The 26,613-nt window shown below is 44.4% G+C and overlaps 1 protein-coding gene across 1 annotated transcript in view; it reads right to left on the bottom strand.

The window, feature by feature from the left end:
* Positions 1–7,242: 7,242 nt before the first annotated feature.
* LOC147711933 (zona pellucida sperm-binding protein 2-like) overlaps positions 7,243–26,613 on the bottom strand; it is a 299,118-nt gene continuing 279,747 nt past the window's right edge. Inside the window, exons 16-18 of the mRNA XM_086920260.1 lie at positions 13,151–13,244; positions 12,976–13,062; positions 7,243–7,520 (exon numbers count right to left, since the gene is read on the bottom strand). Of these exons, the coding sequence (XP_086776386.1) occupies positions 7,372–7,520; positions 12,976–13,062; positions 13,151–13,244 (330 nt within the window). The 3' untranslated portion in view covers positions 7,243–7,371. The remainder of the gene's footprint in view (positions 7,521–12,975; positions 13,063–13,150; positions 13,245–26,613) is intronic.

Genomic DNA, 26,613 nt, shown 5'->3' with positions numbered 1-26,613 from the left:
CTCCTAGTCGGTTGCATCTGAGCAAAGAACTCCTGCTCTTCGCTGCTCGACTTGGCTCTGGTATGCCCCTGCTTCTCTTTGAACCTCTCGGGACTGCTTAGATTAATATGGGACTCTCCTTCCAAGTTGTTCGCTGACGCTGTGTGTCCTGCCACATTGGTATTTGGAGCACGCTCCTGCATTTTGGAACCTTTCGACTTGCTTGCTATAAATCGGACTCATGGCCCTCAGAGGATTGGGCCATCACACTTCTACCTCCCTGGAAGTGCACATTCTACTGACTTAGAGCCAGCTGCTCTACAGCACCTTGTAATGTTTCTCACTATCATACTCACTGCGGATTTTTGACCATTGCGACCCTGGTGCGCTCCTGTTCCCGGCATTCATTGGATTCTAGTCGTGCGCAGTTGGTGCCATTGACAGAGCTTATATGGCTTTACATTTAGTTCTACGGCTCTGCTTTGAGCCGGAGAGTGCTGGGGCTTGAGGGGCGATGACTCGCACCAAATCAATAAAAGACATGGCTGCACCCCCAGACGACAACCCTGCTGCCACGCTCTGGAATAAGCCGGTGGACTGCAGCCTCTGAAGAGATGGCATGGATAGGAGGAAGATGGGGGGGGGCGGGGGGGGTGGTGGGAGACTCTGAACCTATTACCCAATCCTTCATGGCCACCTTTATGCAGGAGCTAAAGTCTGAAATCTGCTCCTTACGCTCAGAGGTCCACTCCTGTGTCAGGGAACTCAGAAAGGAGGTCACCGAGATTGGGGAGAGAGGACGGCCTTGAAAAGACCGTGGACGCACAAACGTAGGACCAGAATTAACTCTGGCAGTGCATAGCCACCCTGGAAGACCTGCACATCGACCTTCAGCTGAAACAGGAGGATTAGGAAAATCGGAGTTGCTGTAATAATCTACGCCTCAGGGTGGTCCCTGTGGGAGCTGAAGGAACGGACATGACCTTTGTCGCTCATCTTTCAGTGGGAATCCTAACGCCAGATGGTGCGATCCTTCCTGCAGGCCGCACAACTGCTTCACCTCTCCATCACGCCATCGCCCAGCCCCACATGCCTCCCCCCCTCCTCCTGAATAGAGTACCTGCGAAACCATCTTAGTCCAAGGTGCGTCGATATAGGAGTCTACCCCACCCTGGAGAGCAGTCTTCCTCACAAGCCAAGCATATTATACAGCATATTCACTCCATTAGCTAGCTCTCAGCCCCCTACGTCCTGAGAATATGGATATACATCTTCACATATGACAGTTTACCTTGCCGCTCACACTGGACACGTGCAATTGATGCATTGGTATCACCTCCCCAGACTGGGATTCCCCCAGCTCCACATAGGCCATGTTTTCCAGCACCAGAACTCTCACCTAGATGTTGTAATCCAAGGCTGGAGACCCACCCTCCTCACTGCTCCTTAGAAAGGGACTTCTCCAGGATGACATGTGCCGTTGGGCCTCAATTGTCCCTGGACTGGAACAGGACACTGTGGCCACGTTCGCTGTTACATTTTCTACTTTGGTGTCTATTTTTCATTTTTTATCCATCTTTCCTTCTTTTTTCAGTCTGTGGTTGGTGGGGGTGCTCTTTGTGGTTACTCTACTATCCTTATGAAGGCGGTGGACCCTTGTCCCTTTCACACCAATGTATCGGCCTGCCCCCCATTATGTCGCAATTGCTCGATCACATCTTTAATTGGTTAGGACTACTATCCTTTGCCTGAAAATCCTCCCCTTATGTCAAAGGGCTCAACTCCCCTAATAAGCGACAATATGGTGCTATCTCCTGCAGCAGCATCTGATATCATCCTTCAGGAGACCCACCTGATGAAGGCTGATGTACCTCGAATGGCCCATCCTCAATATCCTCTCCAATTCTGGGCTTCGGCTTCTTCCAAAACAGCTGGAGTGACAATACTTTGTGGATCTGGTATCTGCCAGGGGGAGACTAAAATAATCCGCAGCCAAGGTGGTCGCTTTCTTAAAGTGGGGGTCTTGATCGGGCACTGGTCCCTTACTTTATGCAGTATCTGTGCACCTAACCAGGCACAGTATCCCCATCTTCAAGCTCTATGGAACACAAACCACAGGCAGATTCTTCTCTCATCATAGGGGAAATTTCAATATGGTGTGGGATGCAGACATGGATAGTAGTGATGGGTCTTTTCATGGGACAGGGGCCATGTCCTCCGCCTTGAAGAGACAATTGACGGACCTACACCTACTAGACTCTTGGCGTTACCATACTCCGGATATACGCGACTATTCATACTACTCACATGTTCACCATTCATACGCACGTATTGATCATATCTATCTCACATGCCCTGATTGGCAAGACTATTTGCCATGTCAAATATCAGTCTGCCCACGTTGAGCTCCTTCTGCGAGATCAGTCTGCACCCCCCCCCCCCCCCCCCGCCTGCCCCGCTGGAGTCTTCTACCACATATCCTCCTGGAGATCTGTAGATGTAGCGTAACTACGAGTTGCCATTGGGTTCTATTTTGAAATCCATGATATTCCTGAAACCCCTTCCCTGTTGAGTGGGACACATTCAAGGCCACAATTTGCGGTCATATCACGTCCATTGCGATTGCACGGGCACGGGAAGCACGCCTCCTTAAAAACAATCTCTAGAAATATAAAGGCCCTTGCACAGCTTGACCAGGAACGCCCCTAAACTGCCTATAAACAACAACTGCCCATTCTCCGGGGTCAATTGCGGGCTCACAGAACTAAAAAAAGCTGAGCGGGCCTTTCTGGCATTGAAGCAGCATTATTACGAGGGGGTGGGGGAGACAAGGTGGGCACGGTCCTGGCTAGGAGTCTACGGGCAGCCAAGGCCCACATAGCTAATATCCAAAGTGGCGATGGCACATGTACTACTACAGAATCGCCCAAATGCAAGGCATTCCACACAGTACTCGTTCCCTATATGCTAAAGCACCACCCTCCCCTGACCAGAGACACTCTGCTGGATGCCTGCCCTTGGACCCCGATCGGTCAGCACCACGCTCAACTACTGGAAGACCCAATTACCCAAAAGGAACTAGCAGGTGCCTTGAAGGACCTCCCCCTCCGAAAGTTCCTGGGACCGGATGGTCTCTCCCTCTCCTTTTATCGCATGTTTCTACCACAGGTTCAGACCCACTTTATGCGCCTTTTTAACTCCTTCACTGCTAATGCCGGGCCGACCCCCACCATGGGGCTGGCAGAAATTGCCCTAATCCCTAAACCAGGCAAGGACCCTACACTTTGCTCCTCCTTCCATCCCATAGCTCTTTTCAATATGGATATAAAAATGTACACTAAAATACTAGCTAAACGACTTTACCCACATCTACCTGGTCTCATTGAACCTGACCAAGTTGGTTTAATTCTCCATCATCAGGGTGCTGACAACATATGTTGTAGCGCACACCTGGTGAGAAAGGCCCACCACTGACACATACCTGCCTGTCTGCTGTCGCTCGACGCAGAGAAAGCGTTAGATTGGGTGGACTGGACCTTTCTACAGGCAGTTTTATACAAAATCAGGCTGGGCCCTTTAATGAGCGCTTGGATCATGGACCCTTACCTTTCACAAACAGCTTAGGTTCGGGTCAACGGACAACTCCCGAATACCATCTCGATATATAGGCACACGGCAGGGATGCCCTCTCTCCCCCTGCTGTTTCCCCTTGTTGATTCGTAAAGCTCCCGATATTCATGGCATCCCCTTGGAGGCCAAAACCACAAAGTGGCCCTCTTTGTAGATTATCTTCTCCTCACATTATCCCGCCCACACACCTCCCTCCCGGCCCTCCTGACCCTACTACGGTCCTTTGAATTGGCATCTGGTCTTAAAATTAATCATGAGAATTCCTGGGCCATACAATTGACAATTGCTAAGGAGGAGATCCCTGCACTCCAGTCTTGTCCCTTATCAATGGGCTTCCCATTCTATCCACTACCTCTGGCTTAAGTTAACCTCTACGCTCACTATGTGGTCCCAAATTAATTGGCAGGACTGTAAGAAGGCAGTTCAAGAGGATCTGCAAACTTGAAAACCTCTTTCTCTCTCCTGGCTAGGTAGCATTGCATGCAATTAAAATGTCGGTACTCCCCAAAGCCATATCTTTTTCAATCCCTTCGTACTCCCATCCCGCAACACCAGATCTGAAGCCTTCAACATGAAATCACCAAGTTTATCTGGGGAGGGGGTAGCCCACCCTTTTCCTACAAAATCCTCACGTTACCTCGAGATAGAGGTTGATTAGCATGGCCCAACTTGCTGGAGTATTACTGGGCCTCTCACCTTCGCTTCATATTGGAGTGGACGGCACGGGAGAGCGAGAAGGTATGGTTCCATATGGACAGGGCGGTGACTGGGGGATCCATTTGAGACCTCCCCTGGCTGCCTCAGGCCTTCTGGCTCGCGTAATGCCTACATAGCTTTTCCCACTAGGTCAGAACTTGATATCTGTGACAAGTTAACTGTCCCCAAGGGCCTCACCCCCTTCCCATCCCCTCATACCCCCATCACTGGGAATTACACTTTCCACCTGCTGTAAGCCCCCAAGCGTTTTCTGACACGCTTGATGGTGGATGTCGGACAATTAGAGGTCTTTTCCTGGGTGACATTTAAATCCTTCGACCAGTGCAAAGAAGAATTCCAACTTGGAGGGGGCTAGACTACAATATATATATACAACTCCAACATTGGGTACACATCCTCCTTGGTGCAGGCAGCCACCCAAACACTTACCCCTTTTGAGCGTTTTGTGCGCTCCTTCGATGACTCTAAAAGGCTAATATCCTGCACTTACCATGTTCTACAGCATCCCCGCTCACCACTCCACATCTATCAGCGTCAATGGCAATCGGACACCTCCTCTGAAATCACCCCTGCCCAGTGGGATCACCTTGGCGCGACATCCCGACAGTATCGCTGCATTCTCCAGCAGTAAACCGCTTATAGGATTATGACTCAATGGTATAACACCCCCCTTAGATTGCACAAGCTGTTTCCCACAACTTCTTAGCTGGAGATGCTCGAGCTCTCCAGGAGATCCTCAGTCATAAAAACTGTTTTGATTACCCCTGCCTGAGACTCCAGCTACAAAAATCCCAGGCCTTAAACCAGACAACCTGCGCCCACTCACATGCAAAGACTGGCATATCTCCCTCCACATGTTAGGCGCTGCTAAACAACTTATTGCCCTATATTGGAAGAAAGCAGAGACCCCCCCAATCAGTGTTTGGTTTGCACGTCTATGGCACACTATGACCATGGACTTGCTCACCGCACGCTTGCAATCCTACGATTCTCATGTCACTAAATTATGGCAACAGCTTGTCACTCATCTCTGTAAAATGGAACATGCCAGCCTCAAACCTCCGAGCTCTACGCCTCATGAGGACGCTGTATATCCGCCTGAATTTGAAAGGCCTCCTGAACACTTCAAAGGATTCCCCCTGAAGCGTCGCCCACTCATTTCAAAGGGCGAGCCTGACACTGCTCACCCCTGCACCCCTCCCCTCTCCCTTATTAGTGTTATAGGTCATGCCTTTGGACCTGATCGGATCGTATTCCCACCTCCCCTACCTTCCCCCCTCATCTATTTCTTCTGTGTATAAATCTTTATCTTTTCCTCTTTCTCTTATTGTTTCCTATTGGTCATAATTGAGATTTGAATTAGTGATTGCCTTATTACGCGGCCGGCCCGAAATGGGTTGTAGGCGACTTGCTGTGCGATCCTTCATGATGCCTGGCTTAGCAGATTTCCTTTGGATTGACTATTTGTTCTACGCGGTCGGCCCGTCAAAGGGTTGTAGGCAACATGCTGTGTCCACGAGAAGTATCCTCCATCTCTCTGGAATGCCCTCCCCTTGGACATAAGGTCGGCTTTGCTCTACATCCACTTCAGATCCCTCCTTAAGACTCACCTATTTTGCTCCGCGTACAATTAAAACTGAAAATTCTCCTACTCTTTTCCAGTCCCTCACTCCTCTTCGTCTTCACCCTTGCCTCGGCCTTCTTCTCCCCCACACTGCCCAGGTAGCGGCCTACTGTCCTTCTGCCTCAGCGCCAAGAAACTGTATAGTGTATGCTGCGCTTTATAAATGCCTTTCACATCACATCCTTCTAATCCATAAGACTTCTACTCCTGGGCAAATCTCCCTCTTCGATTCAAAAAGGATTTTCATTTGATCCTACCTTTAGAGGCTTATGCTGTTTTCACCATCGTCTAGGTTTTATTCAGCTTCCTGACCCATATTGCTTAGAAAATTAGGGTATTTCACTTCATGATTAACTGTTTTCGATCGCATTTTAAGATTATTTTGAATAACTTCCTTTAAATTTGCTATTCTGGGATGACTGTAGTTGATACGAAGATTTGACCCACTTGATTGAATTTGTAATTTTAAATAAGCTATTAATAATCCTTTGATTTTCAAACTACTCACTTGCCTTAGTGGCCCTAAATTTGGTTCCATGACATTGGAAATGTATTTAACCAGTTGTCCTATGGCTCAGAACTAATCAAAAGGTCCATGCCCATCCGTTGAGTGCAATTATCTTTGGGTTTTCTCCAGAATTCTGTAAGGGGTGCAGATTGGCCACTATCCTAAACACAGAGATTATTACAAACATAAAAACACAAAGTTAAAACTTCAAGTGATGAGGACATTTTTTGATTTAAATATTTTTTATTGGTGAGAAAACAGAATCAAAGTACGACTTCTCCTAAGAATTAGACCGGGCAAGAGTAGTAAAGGATAGCATCTTCTCAGGGTTGTGTGTGAGGGGCATCTAACTCTAACCAGCTCAAAATACATTAATACGTTCTGTGTTACCATGGTACATTGCTCCTAGTTTTCAGGATGAGAAATCAAATTAAAATCGAAATTTACTTACTCCTTCCCCCCCCCCCCCCCTCCCCAGGAATGCTCACTGTTTATCATAACGAAACCTTGTACCCTACCAATTAAAATATGAATGTGCAGCTTGGTTATTAGAAAGTGAAAAAAGAAAAAACATGCAACAAAATGCACTTCAACTGTTAAAATACGTCGCCAAACTAAGGCCTACACAACCATGGCTAAATGGGATTAAACATTTGACAATTCATATAATACAAACATCGTAATATGAATCTATGTAAACTCTACAATGCAAGTCAGTCTATAGTGTGAGCGACATTACAGTGGTTAACTTAATATGAAAAGATATGATCATAACAAATGTAGATTAGTACAAGGTTGTATGCAAATACATTTTGAAAGATTTTGATTTATGAGAGAAACTAGTGCAATGGAGAAATATTTGCTAGAAGTAAAACAAAAGAGGCAGATTCTTGCATCTACATTTTATTGCATATCACTTTACCACTATTTTTGTTGAGGGTCTACACTTTATTACAACCAAAGAAATCACTGCAAAACAGATGAGAACAATCACCCCAATGGACAAAGCGACCTCATTCAGATGCGCAGGGAATGGATCTGAGGAAATAGTAGCCACTGGATCTGAAAGAGAAAGAACAATTCTTAGGTTCCCATACATATTGCCTACGAAGCAGTTACATGGGAAAGGCTACACCATTTAACTAGTTCAGTAACTTATCAGAGCAGATAAGGAGTCATTTTATTTGCACAATTACAACATTTTCCATAAGTACATAGAAGTCAAGAGTCAAGCACCTACCACTGACATTTCAGCCAGCAGTAAGTCACTCTACCAATTCAAGACAAACTATTGATGGCAACATCGTATTTTAGTTACCAAAAGAGCGGAGGGTGATCAATCGATCAGCGGGGCATTCTTTACCACTTAGCCAAGTGGAAGGTCCAGTATCAGCCAGTGCCCCCAAATAGTCAATGTAAACAAAGTGGGTAGCTAAACCGTTCCAGAAAGAGAGTTGTGTATTTGGCGTGACCGGGGGTGTACATGTGGCACCCTAGGGCATCCATTTTGTTGGATGTATTTGCCTCACACACCCGAATGGGTGTCATGCTTCATCATTGGCGTTGCTCCTCGTCAGGGAGGCGGTGCAATCCCCGACAGGCTCACCTCAAAGAGGGGCTCTTTATCGGAGATCTTTTAATCCAACTGCCTCATGGTGAAGTGCGGGTATGTGGGAAGATGGAGTAGATAGCCTGTAGAGTGATTAAAATGTAGTAGGGAGTACCAAAAAGTACTACTTTATTCTGAGGGTCTCCCGCTACGGTTAAAAACGTGATTCCAACTCACTGGGTACCACCTAGTTAGGTATGATGGCACTAGATGAAGATGGATCACACTCCTAGTCACCATGTTGATACGATCTACTGTACTTACTTGTATGTCACACCACACGGCCACACTGACAGCCAATACGCTGATGCAACCTCCCTGGCTTACTATTATGTTCCACTAGCTATGCAAGACAATATTGTCATTTGGGGCCATTGATTGGCTCTCTTGTTACGAATACCTCACTCTGTTATGGCCGCCTCCCTGACGGATCTTTTGTCCGAATGCACCTAGACAACCTGCATACTTTATACCACATTGATTCCAATCTACGTTGTGGTTTGTCAATATTGTGACTCTACAGTTCAAATCTTAGCATTGTCTAACTAGGTTTAATTCGGTCACACAATTGTACGCTCTGTAAACTGCTCATTACCCATTCCAAGATGGCGGCCGCCACGGACACACGCATCACGTGACATTCACGGAAGGGCGGAGCGCTACACCGTTCCCAGGACGCTCAACACTAGATATGGCGGGTGCCGCCGAGCTCCACTATCTATCCGAGCTCGGCGGCGATGGGTAGGTCTCCAGACAGGAACGCAGGCTGATGGAGGTAAGGCGAATCCTTTGGGCGCAACGGCGGGTTCAAACAGAACTCCTATTTTAAAATTATCGATTTTGACCCTAAAGTTGGAACAGGAGCCACCCTTTACCTCTGTTCCTTGTATTGACATAAATACATGCTTCCTCCTCCCGCAGCTACATCTCAAGGCTCTCCCCTGACGTTTAGTTACCGCCGAGTACTCATGTAGTACATAATCCCCGACCCTTAGGTGAGACGGATGTATGCCTGATATTTCACCGCATATTTTGAGTGAGCACTCAATAGTAAATGTGCACCATACAATAAGTAGTTGGTGTCCCTCATTACACTGCTGTTTTTATTGTCTTTTTACTGTTTATTATACCATTGTTTTATTATAGAGCACTTCTTCTAACACAGATGGTTGGTGTGTTGTGCCCACTGCACGCTGCTATTATGCGGCCACAGTTCACCTGAGCTAGTTGATATTCCATAAGCATGGGTTAATTTTGCGAATCTCGCGTTCGCGAATTTTGCGGATTTGCGAACTCGCAATCCGCAAAATCCGCGAATTTATTTGTGTTCGCGCGTGTTTCTGCCAGTTCGCGAGGGTTTTTACAATTTCGCAATTTGCGAACTTACCTGTCGGGTCGCAAGTTTTGCGAACTTGTTGTTTCTACGTGTCCAGCCTGTTTGGGACACTCTTCTTCATCACTGCCACTCTGTCACCACTGCCACTCTCTGACTACTCATGCCACCCTCTGGCCCACCCATGCCACCCTCTGTTTCATCACCACACCCTTTGGTTGTCCAGTGTACATTATTTTCGGCAAAGCAAAGCACACCTTCCCTGCCTCAAGTGACCTGAATTAATTTGGGGCTGATTAATGTGTCACAGAATATTTTTTTTAGCTGGCACCTGCTTCCTTAGTGCTTCCTGATTAGTGATCTTTTGCACTTGCTAAGTGCTTTCATTGTTGCAAAATTAGTTACAACACCTGCCCTGCCCCAACTGACAATGAATTAGGGGCTGATTAATGGATTTTAACTTCCAGCCTGGCTCCTGCTTGTCTCCCTTAGCTGTAATTCAGGACCTTTGTGGCATATGTGTAACTATTCTGAGGTTCAGAGCAGGGTCACTTAATAGTTGCAACTGGCAACTGAACTCTGGAGGGGCCCCTCAGGAAGCACTACAGGAAATGGCTACTAATGATGAGCCTGAACTTTTGAACCTGGTAAGTAGTTTCAGTTTTGCTAAGATCGTATTTCTGCAATTTAGCACTTACTCGCGGGGTGCGAAGTTGTACTGGCAAGCCGCGAACTCACGTGAACAGTGCGAGCAAGCCATAAAATCCGCTGCTCGCGGATTTGCGGGAGATTCGCGGATCTCGCGGATTGCGAATTTACCGAAAATCCGCAAAATCCGCGAGCGAAACGGATTTTCCGCCCATGCTTAATATTCCACCAACACTAGCATGACACATCGTGTGTAATTTTGGCGTGATTATACTTGTGTTTTTGCCATGATCCAATGCAAATAACCTTGTAATATCATTCTTATTCCCCAATTCAGGCATAGGATATTACTACAGAGGTAATTAAAACCTATATTGCTTGCATTTCACACATGACACTAGCATGTTGCTGAATGACTGCATATTCCATAATTTCTACACTTTTAAGGTCCTGATGAATCGCGGATAATTCCTTAGGCGAGAAACATGTTGACCAGTTTTCTATCCATCTTCATCTAGTGCCATCATACCCAACTAGGTGGTACCCAGTGAGTTGGATTCACGTTTTTAACCGTAGCGGGAGACCCTCAGAATAAAGTAGTACTTTTTGGTACTCCCTACTACATTTTAATCACTCTACAGGCTATCTACTCCATCTTCCCACATACCCGCCTTCACCATGAGGCAGTTGGATTAAAAGATCTCCGATAAAGAGCCCCTCTTTGAGGTGAGCCCGTCGGGGATTGCACCGCCTCCCCGACGAGGAGCAAAGCCAATGATGAAGCATGACACCCATTCGGGTGTGTGAGGCAAATACATCCAACAAAATGGATGCCCTAGGGTGCCACATGTACACCCCCGGTCACTCCAAATACACATAACTCTTTCAGGAACGGTTTAGCTACCCACTTGGTTTACATCGTATTTTACACAGTACATCGGAATGTAGACATTTCATCTACACAGGGCATTAGCATCTACATTTTGCAAATACAGTCCGAGACCACCAATAAACTAGTTGCCCAATTGGTTTATGCATGACATTAACGTATCAACGCAGTTTTCTTCAGTCCCATCCTCACATACTTTGGCAACAATATTTAAAGCACGACAGCCTAGGGGGCCACGATGGAGACCTTTGAGAATCAATATCAACACTAAGGAGCTTGGTGTATTAGTATTAAGTGTGCTATGTCTTTCAGGTACACGAGTCTGGACAGCAGATTCTCCCTCTAAGACAATAGGTGGTATGCTTTACTTTCCTTTATCCCAGCCCAGAGTAGGAGGAATTGCATATGAAGAGGACTGCAAAGAAATATTGCACACCTTTTAAGGTTGATTTTTCAATGATACCTTTCCCCCCTAAACTCAACACCACTCCACCTTTGTTTTACATTAGATATGCACTTTGCATTTTTTACACTTCTGTCTTCCTATAATGGCTTCTGAAGTTCTCTAACTTGTTTGCCTTTCGCTAAAGGCTACGAGTGTGGGTTTTCTAGGAGTTCAAGGATGTGCAACAGCTGGAGCTTCTTCCTCCCAGACAGGGTACTTGTTCTGCAATTGTCACAAGCTCTGATATTTTACTACAGCCTCTTGTTTTGGAGTCAGTTACCGGCAGGATTAATTAGGGCGGAGACACTTCGGCACTGCCACTTACTTTCCAATTAATTTCTCCCTCATGTAGGTATACTAAAGAGCAATGGAGTAAGTGAGTGGTATTTGTTTAGTGCAAACCTAGTCAAAAGGTAGGGTGGAGTACTGCATATTGCAGAGTGCTGCATCAAGCACTGGGAGATGCTGTGAGTACTAGCATAGTGACCATCTATGTTTTCAGTGAGGTTACAAAGAAAAAGCTTTGATCTACCAAGAGTAGCTCTCTCCGCTGCCTTGGGAGTACTAAAACTCCATACCTTAAACCATGTACACACAGGCAGATGTACAAAATGTAGTCACTGAACATCTCCGCTTATTTCTAGAGGGTTGTTCCTCATTCCTGTACTAGCTCCAACATTCCACTTTAAGTTACAAAAATTAAAAATAGCTGGTGATACCATAGTCCTCTCACAGGTAGGTCTTAATATAAACTAACTTGTGAATTTCAGAGGTTTTTTAAAATTAAGTTTTAACTTCAACACCCAACTATAATATCACTTTAACCTTTGGTTTCTTCAATAAGAAAAAAAAACCAAATACACACATACATATACATATATATATATATATATATATATATATACACATACATACACACACACACACACACCACACACAGACACACCAACAAAGATACTTTGGCCCAAGGTAGATGGGGCAAAAGAGTCGACAGCTGCCCGACAAAATCACAGAACAGATTTTCCACGCTCTCAGGTAGTGCTAATTGCAGTCTATTGCATTGAACCAAGTAACGTGTTTCGACAGACACACTGACTTGGTCACACAAAGGTTGAAAGAAAACATTACATTACATACTCTGTTATTGCCGCAAAGGATGTACTAAACCACATGTTCAACATAACTGTTACTGTGGCGGTCATATTGGAGTAGTAAAATGTTAACTGCACATGATACTAAACAATAATGTTTCATGAATATACATTAAAGCAGTTGTAAATGCTAGAATATAAATGCAATACGCATGTAGCACAATAATAAAACATATCCATATAGTGGAAGATCCTATTGCATATATAAGTAACATAAGGGGGCCTTTTCTCTTTCCACTCCAATATTCGATCGAGGTACATATTTTCAGGTACATGGTGTGGATTACCCGTTCCAATATGGCTGCCATATGTTCTCATGGAGTACTCGTACGTTACTTATATATGCAATAGCGTGGATTTCGAAAAAGACAGCTGAAAATAGTTAAACACCTGGGCAGCATTAATAACTAAAGACACCATAATGATTTTAAGATGTACCTACCTTCACTATTTCTTTCCAGTTTAGACTCTTGGAAGATAACGGGACCCAGCAAGCTCACCAAGTTCTCTTTAGAGGAATCTGAAATTTCTATTGAAGGGAAGAAAGAATAGTAAGGTACCGGTATTATAAAATTCTTTAATGCATGTGCATTCAAGAGAAACTCTGCACTAGTTACCTCGTCTTCTACGTGAATTAGGGCAGATCTTGGAGCATAGAGGAGAATCGGGAGCCAATATGTTGCATATTAAAGCAGTACAATGAAAATAAACCTTGAGGGGGAAAAAGAAAAGTCGTTTTACAAGAGCACACATTTAACATTTAATCTGCAGTCATTTTGCCGAATACTTGCAGGCAATGTTGCCAAATATTGGTTCATTGAACAGTCTTTGGCCAGAGCCTTTGATGCATTAAACATGGGCAGCACATTTATTACTCACATTGTGGCGGTACTCAAAGTACTATTACATTTTTCCTAGGCTTACCTTCAGAAATCTGACTTTTTAGCAGTTTACCGTAGCGTTGTGACCGAGGTCATTCAAATGGGAAATAATTAAGCACCTGCTCCTTTGGGTGCAGACCACAGCTTCTGAAAACGGAAGTTCCAAAACAGAAGCAGGTACTGAGGAATTTTGCAAGTTGAATTGTAAAGGAGTGGAAGTTAGCACCACGAAGCTAGTTTAAGTTGCTTTGCATGGCTTTATTATTACCTCAACGAGGCTCTAAGTTTATTTGATTAAAAAGGATTGCCTAATTGCAATTTGACTCGTATTTTACGGTTACATAAAGAATGAAAGGGGCAAAGACTACTTCACTCACAATCCTACAGGGCCTTTCTAAAGTGATACATACCTGTGAAATGTTATGTGCACATATTAAAACTAAAACACAATCTCAAAAAAGGCTTGTGTATTAAAAACAAATTAAGAAAGACTAGCAATGAAGAGGTAGCCAAGGTGCCAAGCACTACAACCGTATGAAGGAATACATTAAATGAATAGAAAGTCCAGAAATATCCTTGTGAAGTGATTTTATAGGACAGAGGTTGTAACCTACTTGAGGCCTAAAATATTAAGAGAAACATCCTACTCAAATCCAAAGACTGTAATTAAACTAAATGCATTAGGCGAATATAGCAAGTGCCTGTCAAATGCTAACTTTCATGTGTAGAGTTGGCTTGTATTACCATTTTTACATTAACTACTTAGTTTCTCAGGTGTGTGTGCTTTTCGAAGCCACATTTGACTTTTGTAATCTCAAGGCAATTTTCACCAGGTTGTCCTCATAAGAAAAATACATTGGTTTCACTAACCAGTTAGGTGGGAATCTATTAGAGTGAATCAATAAAACCAGTCAGTTTGACATTAGTCTGAAATGCTTATTTGTTATATCCTTAGTGCTCCTGAGACCTCATATTCAAACTGTGTGGGAGCCCGTACCCCAATATTTTACTGCACCTCAATTTTATACACCACGATTTTTACTTCTGGTAGTTAGACTCCATGAAGTCTTGTTGATCTAGCAGTTAGAGACCACCCGACACAACATTAGGTTTAACAATTGGTATACAAGTTCTATAGAAACAGGTACCCCTCAAGAACGGAGCTCTAGAAGAGATTTAACTCTGAAAAGTATAATACAGAATTAATAAATCAATACAGGAAAAAATACATAATCTGCCATAAAGGCTCAAATACAGAATCACAAATCATAATAAAATCCCTATTTAAGCTGTTAAATCTCTAGAGTCTAAATATCAAACTTAAAGTGTACAGACCGCATTCTAAAGGAAAAAGAGAAAGCTTCAAAATAATCGGACAGTCTCAGGAGGAAAATGAGAAGTCCTCGCCCAAACATTCAAAATTAGTTTTTTATACACAGCGTATGCAAAACTATTAGTAAAACTGGAAATTCAGTATGACATTGATTAGGTCACGTTGGCAAATCAAAAACCTAAAAACTTTTAACACTAACCTATTTGTTAAGGTAAGAGATTTTTTCTGTTGGTCTCAGCAACTGCACTCCGAAGATGTACAATAAAATATGAAACCTTTCTCAAACAAATGCTAATAGAATTACTGTTCATCTGCAGGCCTACATTGTAAGTTCCTACTGAAGTCCCTCAAAATGATACATTGGGTACACGGAGGAAGGTTTTATTCACAATACACACTTTCAAGGACAAATCAGTATTTGCGTCACAGCAACCTGCCCTATTTGAAAACTGAAGATTTGCAGCTGGTATCAGATTGGGAAATAAGCAGGAACAGAGTCTAACTCCAGAAACTTCATCCATTGTATTAAAAATGAAGTCTCAACGAAAATGTGGTATAACTATTTTACATTATCACTTCAAACCTATCTAATACAATTGTTTCAAGTGATTTTTAATTAGTACATGAATTACAACCATATGCAGCAGTAAAACCACCAATTCGCTCTAGTAATTTATCACAGAAATGTGCATACCAGAACATTTTTTGACAGCCTCCCCTTTCTGATTTTTTAAATAATCACTGACCCAGTTAATTATCAGTGAATGTTTATATCTTCTTGGGTAATCTAACATTTCCCTACATCTTGAATTGTTTATAGCCAATTCTTGTAATTTTCCATTTCCAACTACACGATCTCTTCATCAACTTGTTAAGCTCAAAGTTGTATTATCTACTATCTAGTAATCAGACACTAATTATAATAAAATAAATAGAATTGCACAAACCATGATTATTATAAGTGTTCAGACGGATTGAAAAACACCACCACTAATATTCTTTAACAATTCACCTACTTAACCAAAGAAGTTCCCTAGCTCACTCATCCAGGCTCCTACAGTTTCCAATCGACCTAGTTTTCTGAGAATCTAATTTCATGAGTTACATTAGTTATGTTAGTGGAACTATTGATTCTTTCATTACTATTATCAGGTATGTAGGTATTTTAAGAAAGTGAGTTTGTTGCAGTACCCCCCCCCCCCCACACACACACACTTTTTGCCTGGTGCACTTTTTCTTGGTGTGCCTTGGGTCCCTGCCAAACAGGTACCCAGGGCCTTCGTCCCTTTCCTTAAAAACTGTACAAAGCCTAAACCCAATTGGCATCTCTGGCCACAAATCAGCCCCTAGTAAATGGTACCTTAGGTACCCAGGGCACTGTTACCAGAGATTACCCTTAAGGGCTGCAGCACTTATTGTACTCTGACACACACACACTGCCTTTGCAGGCTGAGTGTCCTGGTGCAGAACTAAACAGTCGACATGGCACACATCCCCGTGTGCCATGCCCACAAACCCACTGCCCTGGCATACATCAGCCACCCCTCTAGCTGGGTGCTCTATGCCAGTGGTGTGGTCACAGGTGCATGAGCCCTGTGCCTCTACAGTACCCAGGGTCATTCTTGGGAACTGTAAGTGCAGTGATGCCATTAGGAGTATATGGTGCTGGGCGGTTGTCATTACTAACTCCTCACCACCATAATGGCTACAGTGAAGGCTGACAAGTTTAATATTAAACTTCTCAGCACATTAAACCCACACTGATGCCAGTGTGAGATTTAATGTAAAATGCACTACAGAGGGCATCTTGGAGATGCCCCTTGAAACCTAACCTACAATCCACATCTTGTCTGAGAGGATACCTAGGCTGCGACACAGCAGACATGTTGCTGAACAACTGGGTGGGGAGCTCCCGCTCTCCTGGGCCTGCAACAATGCACATCCTGGGACAAGGTGCCAAGCCTCCTCCTCCAGGGTGAGCAGGGGAAGCTTCAAAGGCATTCCGCCTTTGTGAGCTTCTCCAGATGACTTGCTGTACTCAGCAACTGGCACCCACCAGTTCTGATCCCCACTCTGGCGAGAAGACTGGCGGGAAACCCTACGTCAGAAAGGGGGGTGTGCCAGCCTGTGCCAACTCCAACCCTCAGGTGGGAGAGGCGATGTACAACCCCGGGCTACGGCCATCTAGAAGATGGGGAGTCCTACCCAATCACAGCTAGGCTCCTACCCCCCTCCCACAGGAGAGGAGCTGGCTAGGGGGTGTACCCACCCCAGGACAAGGACCCATTGATCCCTGCCCTTGCCCTACCTGTAACGCGCCTAAAGTTTGTATTTAGGGGCACCCTCAACCTTCCACAGATCCAGATTCCGAAACAAGAAAGAAGAAGAAACACTAACACCCTGCCGTGCAGCTGCTAAAAAGAGGAAGACACCAACTGACTTGGCCCCAGCCCTACCGCCTGTCAACCCTCAAACCTGCTCCTGCTACACCCTGGCGTCTCCAGTGGTCAGCAACCTCAAAAACCCCAGAGGACCTGACTGCCTTGTGACTCTGACTACCTGGGTCTTCCACGAGCAGTGGTACTGCTCAAAGCAGGTAACAAGCCCTGGCATCAGCCCGGAACCACAAACCCTGCACATTCTGCACCCGCCAAGCCTGGACTGTGCCAAAGTAAATCAAGACCCTGAGGAAGTCACCCCCAGTGATTCTGACCTGGAATCCAGTGCCCAAGGGCCCTCCGACGACTCAGATGCCTGCAGCCTCAGGACCAAGGACCCCTCCGACCGCGACCAGCAGGGGGTAAAATTTCCCAACCTCAATAGACACCCCTGCATGCGGCGCCCCATGGCCCCCTGTGCCCAACTCCTGGGTGTCTACCTATCCTCCAAGATCCCAACTTACCCTTCGAAGTGTTGGTCGCTCCAGAAGATCCACCATCCCCGAGCCTGCAGCCTTTGTTCCGTTTTCAAGATCCTCAATGAATAACATTGAGCACCCGACGGCTCAAAAGCACTCTGCACCCAGCCGCCAGAGTGCCCCTGGGAGTGCAACCTTTGTCATATACTACTTCCCCATTTGCCCTGAGCAAGTGACCACGAGCCCAGCTCCCACAGCCGCGTGGCCGGCTAGCCAGCAGCCACCAACTAAAGGCCTCCTGTCTCTCATTGGATAACATTGGGCCCAACTACCTCTGCAACCGGGCGCCCCTGGGCCACTGAGGGTTTACCTACCTGACCCTGGGGGACCCCTGAATCTATGCCTGGAACCTTCACTTCACCAGTCGAGTACTCACCTGAAAACCGATGACTCACTTTCCTGCCATAGGATAACATTGACTGGTATGACTCGAAATTTCTTCTAAGTGTGAAGTTTTGAAACTTATTCATCTAAAATCAGCTGAATAACGAATTTCGAATTACTCACCTGTGATCAGGAGAGAAGCCAATACTGTACCTTGCAGCCCAGTGCTGAATGGCAAAAGTAATCACAACCGTGTTTGCTAGTAATCTAAATTTCTGCCATAGGAAACCATTGACTGTTTTTCGGTGAATATTCTTCTAGGTGTGAAGTTTTGAAATGTTAAAATATTCATCTAAAATCAGCCAAACATCGAAATCCGAAGTACTCACCTGCAATCAGGAGAGAAGCCAGTGCTGTCTCTTAACCCAGTACTGAACCGCAAAAGTAATCACAACCGTGGTTACTAGTAATCTAAATTTCATCCAGAGGAAACCATGGTCTGTTTTTCTGTGAAATTTCTTCTGTCTACTTTTGAAAATTACAAATATTCCTTAAAAAGCGTACCAACTACTAAAACGTAATTACTTACCTGTCTTAGGTAGAGACCCCAGTGCTGAACCTAGGAGTCCAGTACTGGATTACAAAAAAAACGAGAACCTACTTTACCTGTGCTTTGAATTTCCTTCCATTGGATAACATTGCTGTTTTTTCACTGAAAAGTTTGTGTCAACGTTTAAAATCGCTTTATATTCTTTAAAAATCATTGCAATAACTAAAACATTTTTACTAAACAGTTTTCAGCTTAGATCCCAGGACTGAATCTAGGATCCAGTCCTGAAGATACAAAAGTAATCTATAAGTAATCAGCAGCATTTATGTAGAAAAACCCATTGAGCCCAATGTTAAATTGAGGTTAGAATTGTGTTGCCTACGGCAACCATTGTACCTACTGCGTTTACAAAGTTTATTGCCTCTTTGCAAAGTAATTACATGCGAGTACTCATATCGTGAAACGTATATTTTGATACCTGTTGGTTCTAAAAATAAAACTATCTTTGGATATAGAAACAAATGGCCTAGAGTTCAGTTCTTGAGTGTGTGAAACCTTTTGCTGCTGAGTGTGTACTACAAATGCTTTACACTGTCCTCTGGTACTGCCTTACTGCTCGACCAAGCTACCACTTCAGAGAGTAAGGGCAGACCTGACTTCAACCTCTGTTATTCCTCTGGGGATTGTGGACTGCATACACACTGTACCTTACTTTGGTCCAGTACATATAGAGCCACTTTCTCACAGGTATAACACCTCTTAACCTTAATTACTTTACAATCTCCTCTGTCCTTCGACAAAATATTATCTGAAGTGAGACGATTCTGTATGCCCATTGCTCTGTTATCTTCTCTACGCTCACCTACTTAAAACACCTTGCTGTATCTACAGAAAGTCTATCTACTACTGTAGACAATTATCTAATGTTAACATAATTCATTGCTGACACTTATACTGAAGGGATAATAGCCCCTGGGATATCTAAAAATGTGTCCAAAACTATGTTCACGACTCAACTCACCCACATGATAAATTCTAGTTAACAGTTAAGCCAAATAAACTTTCATTTTTTTTGTGTTTGTTAAAAATTGGATTTTTGGTGGGCTACGGCATGTGCCAAAGCCAGGCAGAAACCACCACTCTAGTCAGGATAAGGGAGTTGCACTTTCATTCCTTAAATAACCCCTGCTCACCCCATGGTAGCTTGGCATGAGCAGTCAGGCTTATCTTAGAGGCAGTGTGTAAAGCATGTGCACCTAACCAACAGTAATACAGTGTAAGCACTACAAAAGGACACCACACCAGTTTAGAAAAATATCCAATATTTTTATATACTTAAGACAAGACCAAAAATTATAAAAATCCACAATACAGTACTTAAAAATCTTCGGTTATCGAAATATATTGTAAAACAGTTACTTTATGTCAATGGCTCTGTCCGGGGCCATCACGGCATCATGAGCAAACAAATCCAAAATGTACCGGTTGACCGCGGTGTTGAGGGCCAGCTACGGTGTCGGGAAGAGCCACTACCAGTACTTTATACGTGCAGGGCGTCCGCAACCTCTCATTGAGCTTCCGAAAGCACGGTGTCTGCAGTCTTCATTGCAGGAGTTCTATGGGGCCCTCGAAGGCACACACGTTGCAGATCGAACTCTTCTCTGTTGAAGTCAGGAGCGCAGGCATCGGGCGCTGCGGTGCGAAGTGCAGCAGCGCAGTGTGCGGTGGTCGCGGTGCGAGCAGCGGCTCGGTGGCAGAGTCAGATGGCGTCGTCTGCGAGACCAGGGCTGCATTGCAAGCAGCGGCGTCGTAGTTTCTGAAGCGCTGCGGTTGGCTGACGAACTGGAGTCAATGGCGCCGGAGTAAGTAGGTCAAGGCTGTGGTGTGGGATGATAGCGGTGAGTTGTGTAACTTTACAAGCAGTGCCCTCGAACTACGGTGCAAGCAGCAGCGGCATGGGGGATACAAAGGCATCGTCGTGAAGAGAGGCAGTGCGGAATGCGGGGCTCACAGGTCACGGTGCAAGCAGCGGCTCGGTGGCGTTGTCAGGAGTCGTCTGCAAGACCAGGGTCACGTCGCGGCGCTGCCCTCTGCAGTGCTTCAGGACACTGGGTCGGCAGCGGTGTCAGACTGCCAGGTTGCCTTTTCTTCTGTTGCAGCACAAAACAGTCCCCAGTGCTGAGTGCAGAAGAGCTTGAAGTCTTTGCTGTTCCTGAGACTTCTTGAACAGGGGGGCAAGCTCTACCTCAAGCCGTTGGAGAAACTCACAAAGGTAAATTGCAGAAAGTCTAGTCCAGTCCTTTCAATGACCAAGACAGAAGCAGTCACTGCAGGCCAGCACAGCAAAGCACACAGCAATGTGGTAGTTCCTCCTCACAGCTTCTCCAGTTCTTTCTTGGCAGTCTTCTTGGTCCAAAAGAGTTCTAACATTCAGGAGTCTGGGCCCCAATATTTATATCCCAAAATCCTTTGATCTTAGGTAGAGTGCCTGTGCCAAGCCAGAACCAGATATGCCTTCTCTGGTGTGACGTCCTGGCAGGAGGTGGAGATGGCATGGTCAGATGCAGACTGACCCACCTAGACCCTCTGGAGCCACTCCTGCTCCCCAGCCTTCTGTCATCCAACACCCAAACAGGGAATCCACATTCCGGCAGAGGCACATGGGATGACTGAGTAAGAAAATACCTACTTTCTAAAAGTATTGTTTGCGAACACAATGTAAAAATCACCTTCACTAAAAGATGCATCTTTATATTGAGTTCAGGCAAACACTCCCACCCAGTCAAAAGATCTGGGTTTAATCCATCACCGTTCTTTAGCCCACTCTGCCACCCCAGTTCAGACATGGCTATATGCAAATCAGTCTGACCCTGTGCCTCATCGGAACAGTCCAGCCCGAACTGCCAAGCCATGTCTTCCCTGGACCGGAAACAAGCTTCCGAGGACCAGTTTTTGGCATTCAGCTGTCTTCAGCCCGGCTTGCTTGAATCCAGTGGCAAAGTGAGCAAGGGACTCACGTCTGAGCATACCCTGCCACACTTATGGCGGCCAAAAGCGGTACTAAAGGGGGTGGTGATGGTCGGAGCATCTGAATCAAACACTCACACCCAGTCAAAATATCTGGGTTTAATCCATCACCGTTCTTTAGCCCACTCTGCCACCCCAGTTCAGACATGGCTATATGCAAATCAGTCTGACCCTGTGCCTCATCGGAACAGTCCAGCCCGAACTGCTTGTTTCCGGTCCAGGGAAGACATGGCTTGGCAGTTCGGGATGGACTGTTCCCATGAGGCACAGGGTCAGACTGATTTGCATATAGCCATGTCTGAACTGGGGTGGCAGAGTGGGCTAAAGAACGGTGATGTATTAAACCCAGATATTTTGACTGGGTGTGAGTGTTTGATTGATTCAGATGCTCCGTCCATCACCACCCCCTTTTGTACCGCAGGCCCACTAGTAGCATTTGATTCACAGGCCCGGCACACTCAGTGCACTAACAAGTACATTAAATATCCAATCATGGAAACACCAATCCATAAAACAAATTTACCACAGGAGCAATTGACCACTGATCAGCAATGAGAAAAGTGCGCAGAAACACTACACCAGGAAAAAGTCAACCGGTAGGTCGGAAAACAAAAACTCAGAAGCTGCCAAGTCTAACAGTGTTTTAGTAACAAAATCAATCAACTGTTACAGTGGTTACCAACAATACAAAGTTTTCAGCTTTAAAATGCTAGTGAACAATTTGTCGGCACCACTCAAACTCTAGTTTCCCCCACCCTCTAAATGTTAACTGCCCTCTGTCATAACGCCAGGGTGGTGGCTATCCAATATCCTGCTCCGCCACTCCTTTTGTCATTCATGGGATACGAAGGTGATCTAGCCAGTGCCCTCACATTTTGGTGTGCATTATGGACAGCATCTTGATTGATATACATCCATCTTAACCGTTCTTGGATTTTGGGGGGGTGCCTTGGAACTCCAATGCTTGGTGAGTTCTCGTTGAGCTAGCATGCACCCAACTCCCACAATAATTCACTGCCACTGGAAAGCACCCCATCCAGGACAAGCTTCCATGAGAATTATTTCGAGGTACTACCTGATGGGAAAACACTTCCTGTAGTATTAAAAGTATTCTACTCCAGTATTGCTGCATAAGTGGGCATTCCCATATGGTATATATCCAATCTCTGCAGCATAAGAATGATGTACTCCGGATCCAACCCATTTGCCACATTCGATATTATGTGTAGTAGACCCGGTGCAAATATCTCAATTGATTGAGCCTTAGGTGTGCAGGGATCACTAGTTGTTTGATTGCTCGTTTGTCATCTACCCAGTTCTCGTCATCTATTCTGGCAATAGCTAAGGCCCATTTATCTTTAGGAAGCCCCGAAGAATTGGGTGCATTAATCATTAAAGCCTTGTACCGCCGGTATATACCTTTCCCACCCAATTCTCCCATTGCAACTTTGGGTTCCAGTGAAATATATTCAGCAAGCGGGGTCAATCCCCCTCCATACGGGATTGAAAGTGTGCCACAGTTGTACGTAGCGATTATCTGAAACACCTCATTCTTTAAGTGTGCACCAAGATCATCTCAATAGAAGTTGGGAGGCCAAATCTTGGAATCAACTCCTTCAACAAGGTTGCAAATGAAAACCTATCTGCTCTCCTTTTAAGAAATGTGTCCTCTCATTTAAATAATAGTCAGACATTACAAGACATTTTTTTAAGCCATTACAATGTTGAATCTCAAAGACTGCCTGCAATCTCTTTAATGGACCTTCTGATTTGCCAATGTAATTTGTAACAATCACTTTTCCCACCCTGGTTATTTGAATTAAATATCAAAACATGATTGCACACTTCTTCAGCACTTTGTTGAAATCCTACATTTTCCAAATTTTTAAATATCCTAACCAGACTAGCTCTTCCTGCAAGAGTCTGATTATGCAGATATTTACACATGGGCCGCAAATATAGAACCTCGTAAGACATTTTGGTTTTGAAATTGCATTCAAATACTGATAATTTTTCTTGCCACCCATTTTTTCGCGTTCTCTTCTCATTCTCCGGAGCATCCTCCTGAAGAACTCTGAAAGGTTTGTATTGAATCATAAAGAAACAATTTACATTATTTTAATTTGGCAGAGTCTTTGTGGCAAATACATCATTTTCTTGAGCAATGAGATCATATTGCAAGGAAGCGTCTTGCCATCTGATCTGCAAATCAATTGCCTAAAGTAACCAGGTCCTTAACATGATGGGCTGTGCACTTAACAGTGACTTCTTTTGTTCTCTGGATTGATCCTAGTAAATCAAATATATATATATATATGTATATATATATATCCACTCCTAAGGTTCTACAAGTCTCCAAAGAACCACTCGGACACCTCAAGTGCTTCAGCTAAGTTTAATTCAGCAACAGGAAAAGCACTTTGAGGTGTCCGAGTGGTTCTTTGGAGACTTGTAGAACCTTAGGAGTGGATAGTCACGGAGCGCCGGCTTCGGTACTCGGACCGCCCAGACAGCCTCGCAATCTCTTCCGGCATTCTCGGAGTGAAATATATATATATATATATATATATATATATATATATATATATATAGTTTTTGATTGGAGCTCCTGAAGAGGTCATGAATCCCCTTTATGACCATAGCGGTCCATAGTCTTGAACACCAACTAAACCATTCTGGCTATCTGTGTAAATTGTCACATTCAAGTTTACGATCAGCAGCAAGCTCTTTCTAAGGCAATCAATTCTGCCACCTGCGCGGATGTTGCATTTAGTAAGCAGGAAGCGAAGAGTCTGAGATGGAGCACAAGTAGCTTTCAGTCTTCCACATTGTTCACTTTCAATTGCTAAATCGTTGCAAATGATTTCAGACAACCTAGAAAACTTACATCTACTGTATCCAATGCAGCAGAAAGATAGGAAACCTGATGGATCAGTCCTCCATTAAAAAAATAAAAATTCATGCATTTATTAGAATTTACTTGCACAACCAAATCAGCAGTCCAGCAAAATCACATCCTACGGCAGCCCATCTTGGCATTAGCTTAAGTTATTACCGTAAGTATTATAGACCCAGACTCCTCCGACCCCCAATATTCTGGTCTCCGTACACTGCCCTCCAAGTGTCCATCATGATGTGTTGAGGCTCCATCTCATCTCAATTATGCTCCTACTTGTCCATTTTTTGCATCGATTGTCCATTTGCATACAATCTCATGACATTCTTGAAGAGGCCCCCAAAACTTAGAATGGATGAGGGTGGCAGCGTATCTGCATACACTTACAATTCATTGCACACAATCCTATCTTTCGGCCAACATTTAAAATTGGGCACTCCTTTGCCCCCCTCCCTACCTCAGAGCCACCAGTATGTGGCCCAAGAAGGACACCATCGCCAGCAATTTCCTACAGTGCTGAGGAGCGTCCAATACACATGCCAGTAATAAAGTCCTTTGGAATTGGGGCTGTGCTGTCTATCATTACATCAAGTGCACGTGTTACCTGGGTCCAGAATGTTGCACCCACTGGGCAAGACCACAGTAGATGAAAATAATCTGCATCAGGGGCAACACATGTACAGCAGGGAGTCTGACAAAAATCCTTGCTTCATGATGCTTCCATGGGTCTCATACGTCATGTGCAGGTATTGGAGATGAATATGTAATTCCCATTCAACAGGCTATTTATCTGGTTTGTTCACAACAAAATGATAAATTGCTTGTAATGTCAGTGTTCAGGCATGCAGGCCACTGAGCGAGCATGCTATTCTGGTTTAGTGGTGGCACAGGACATTATGCTATACATGGGAGTCACATTATGTTTGGCAGATGGGTTCGTCAGCAGCAAAGATAGTAGATCCTAGTTAGACGAGTCCAGAAATGCTGCATGTAGGCACTTCGAAATGTGTTTAAGGTTATTATCTTAGTATGTACTGAAGACATCTTCGCTATAAATTCCTCCAAGAACTTGAGATGAATTTTTTCATTTAGGAATAAGTCCCACATGTATCAGATGTTTGTGCCATAGTACTGGAAGCAAGGCTGGACTGGCCATACCGGGCAGCTGGTGTTTTTGCTGGAAGGGTGGAGGGCCTCTCGTTACTGGGGGCCGGTTTGTAGCAGTAAAACAGTTTTAAAAGCACTGAAGACTTCCTCGTATATCCAACAGGTGCCAGACCACAATAAAAGTGTCAAAATAACTGGTGATTAATCTACCTGCTGAGAGATCGGAATTATGTCTAGTGGCAGTTTTGACTCATCTAAGGTAGTGCAGAGGATTAATATGCCTGGTGCAAAGAGTGCTTACTATGCTGATCACAGAGCAGTAGTTTATGTGCATTGCTTAGTGGTTTAATGCTTTTCTCACAGAGATCCTTTTCACACTGCCGTTCATAAATTACCATCATAATCTTAATCTAAGTTAAAAAGTTATGTTTTATCCAGTATTTCGTTATCCTAATTTTTAAAAAGGGTTTGTTTTGATAAAAAATAGAAATTATTATTAGCACGTCACCCCTAACCACTGTTACATTCTGAATCCTGAGTTAGAGCATACCCAGAACAAGGACTCTTAAAAAATCCCTACCAGTTTAGGTGTCATGTGTATCCTACACCTTGTAGTATTTTGTCTTCTGAAACATTTTCTATACACTGATTTACACACGTATGATTCATTGTCTGTATGTGTGTTATGTAAAATGCTCCAACACCCTACACTGGTATAAGAGATGAGAGGCACTGTTGTAGGTGATGGTGAGGGACTCATTAAAGAGCCCCAATAAAGATTGCCCTGTCCTGGTGCACTGCAAAGTCATAATTTACTATGCTTTAAAAACAAATACAATTGAATATACATTGAAGAAGCATTGGCAAAGCCAATAGGTCTCTGCAATGCCCTAAAAATTGGCCTTGTGAATGTCTTTTAGCCATGTTGTCTAGCATTCTATCTGCGAAGTGTAGCTGAAAGTCAATGAAAGCCCAGAATCACAGGATGAGGAGTCAACGCCAAGTCTCCCTGCCCCCATGTTGTTTATTGTCCTGCCCTACTAAA

This window comes from Lissotriton vulgaris, chromosome 5 (genome assembly GCF_964263255.1).
Source record: "Lissotriton vulgaris chromosome 5, aLisVul1.2, whole genome shotgun sequence".
In the NCBI taxonomy this organism is placed as follows: domain Eukaryota; kingdom Metazoa; phylum Chordata; class Amphibia; order Caudata; family Salamandridae; genus Lissotriton; species Lissotriton vulgaris.
The sequence above is the reverse complement of the archived record's forward strand: the minus strand, read 5'-3'. Positions and strand labels throughout refer to the sequence as shown.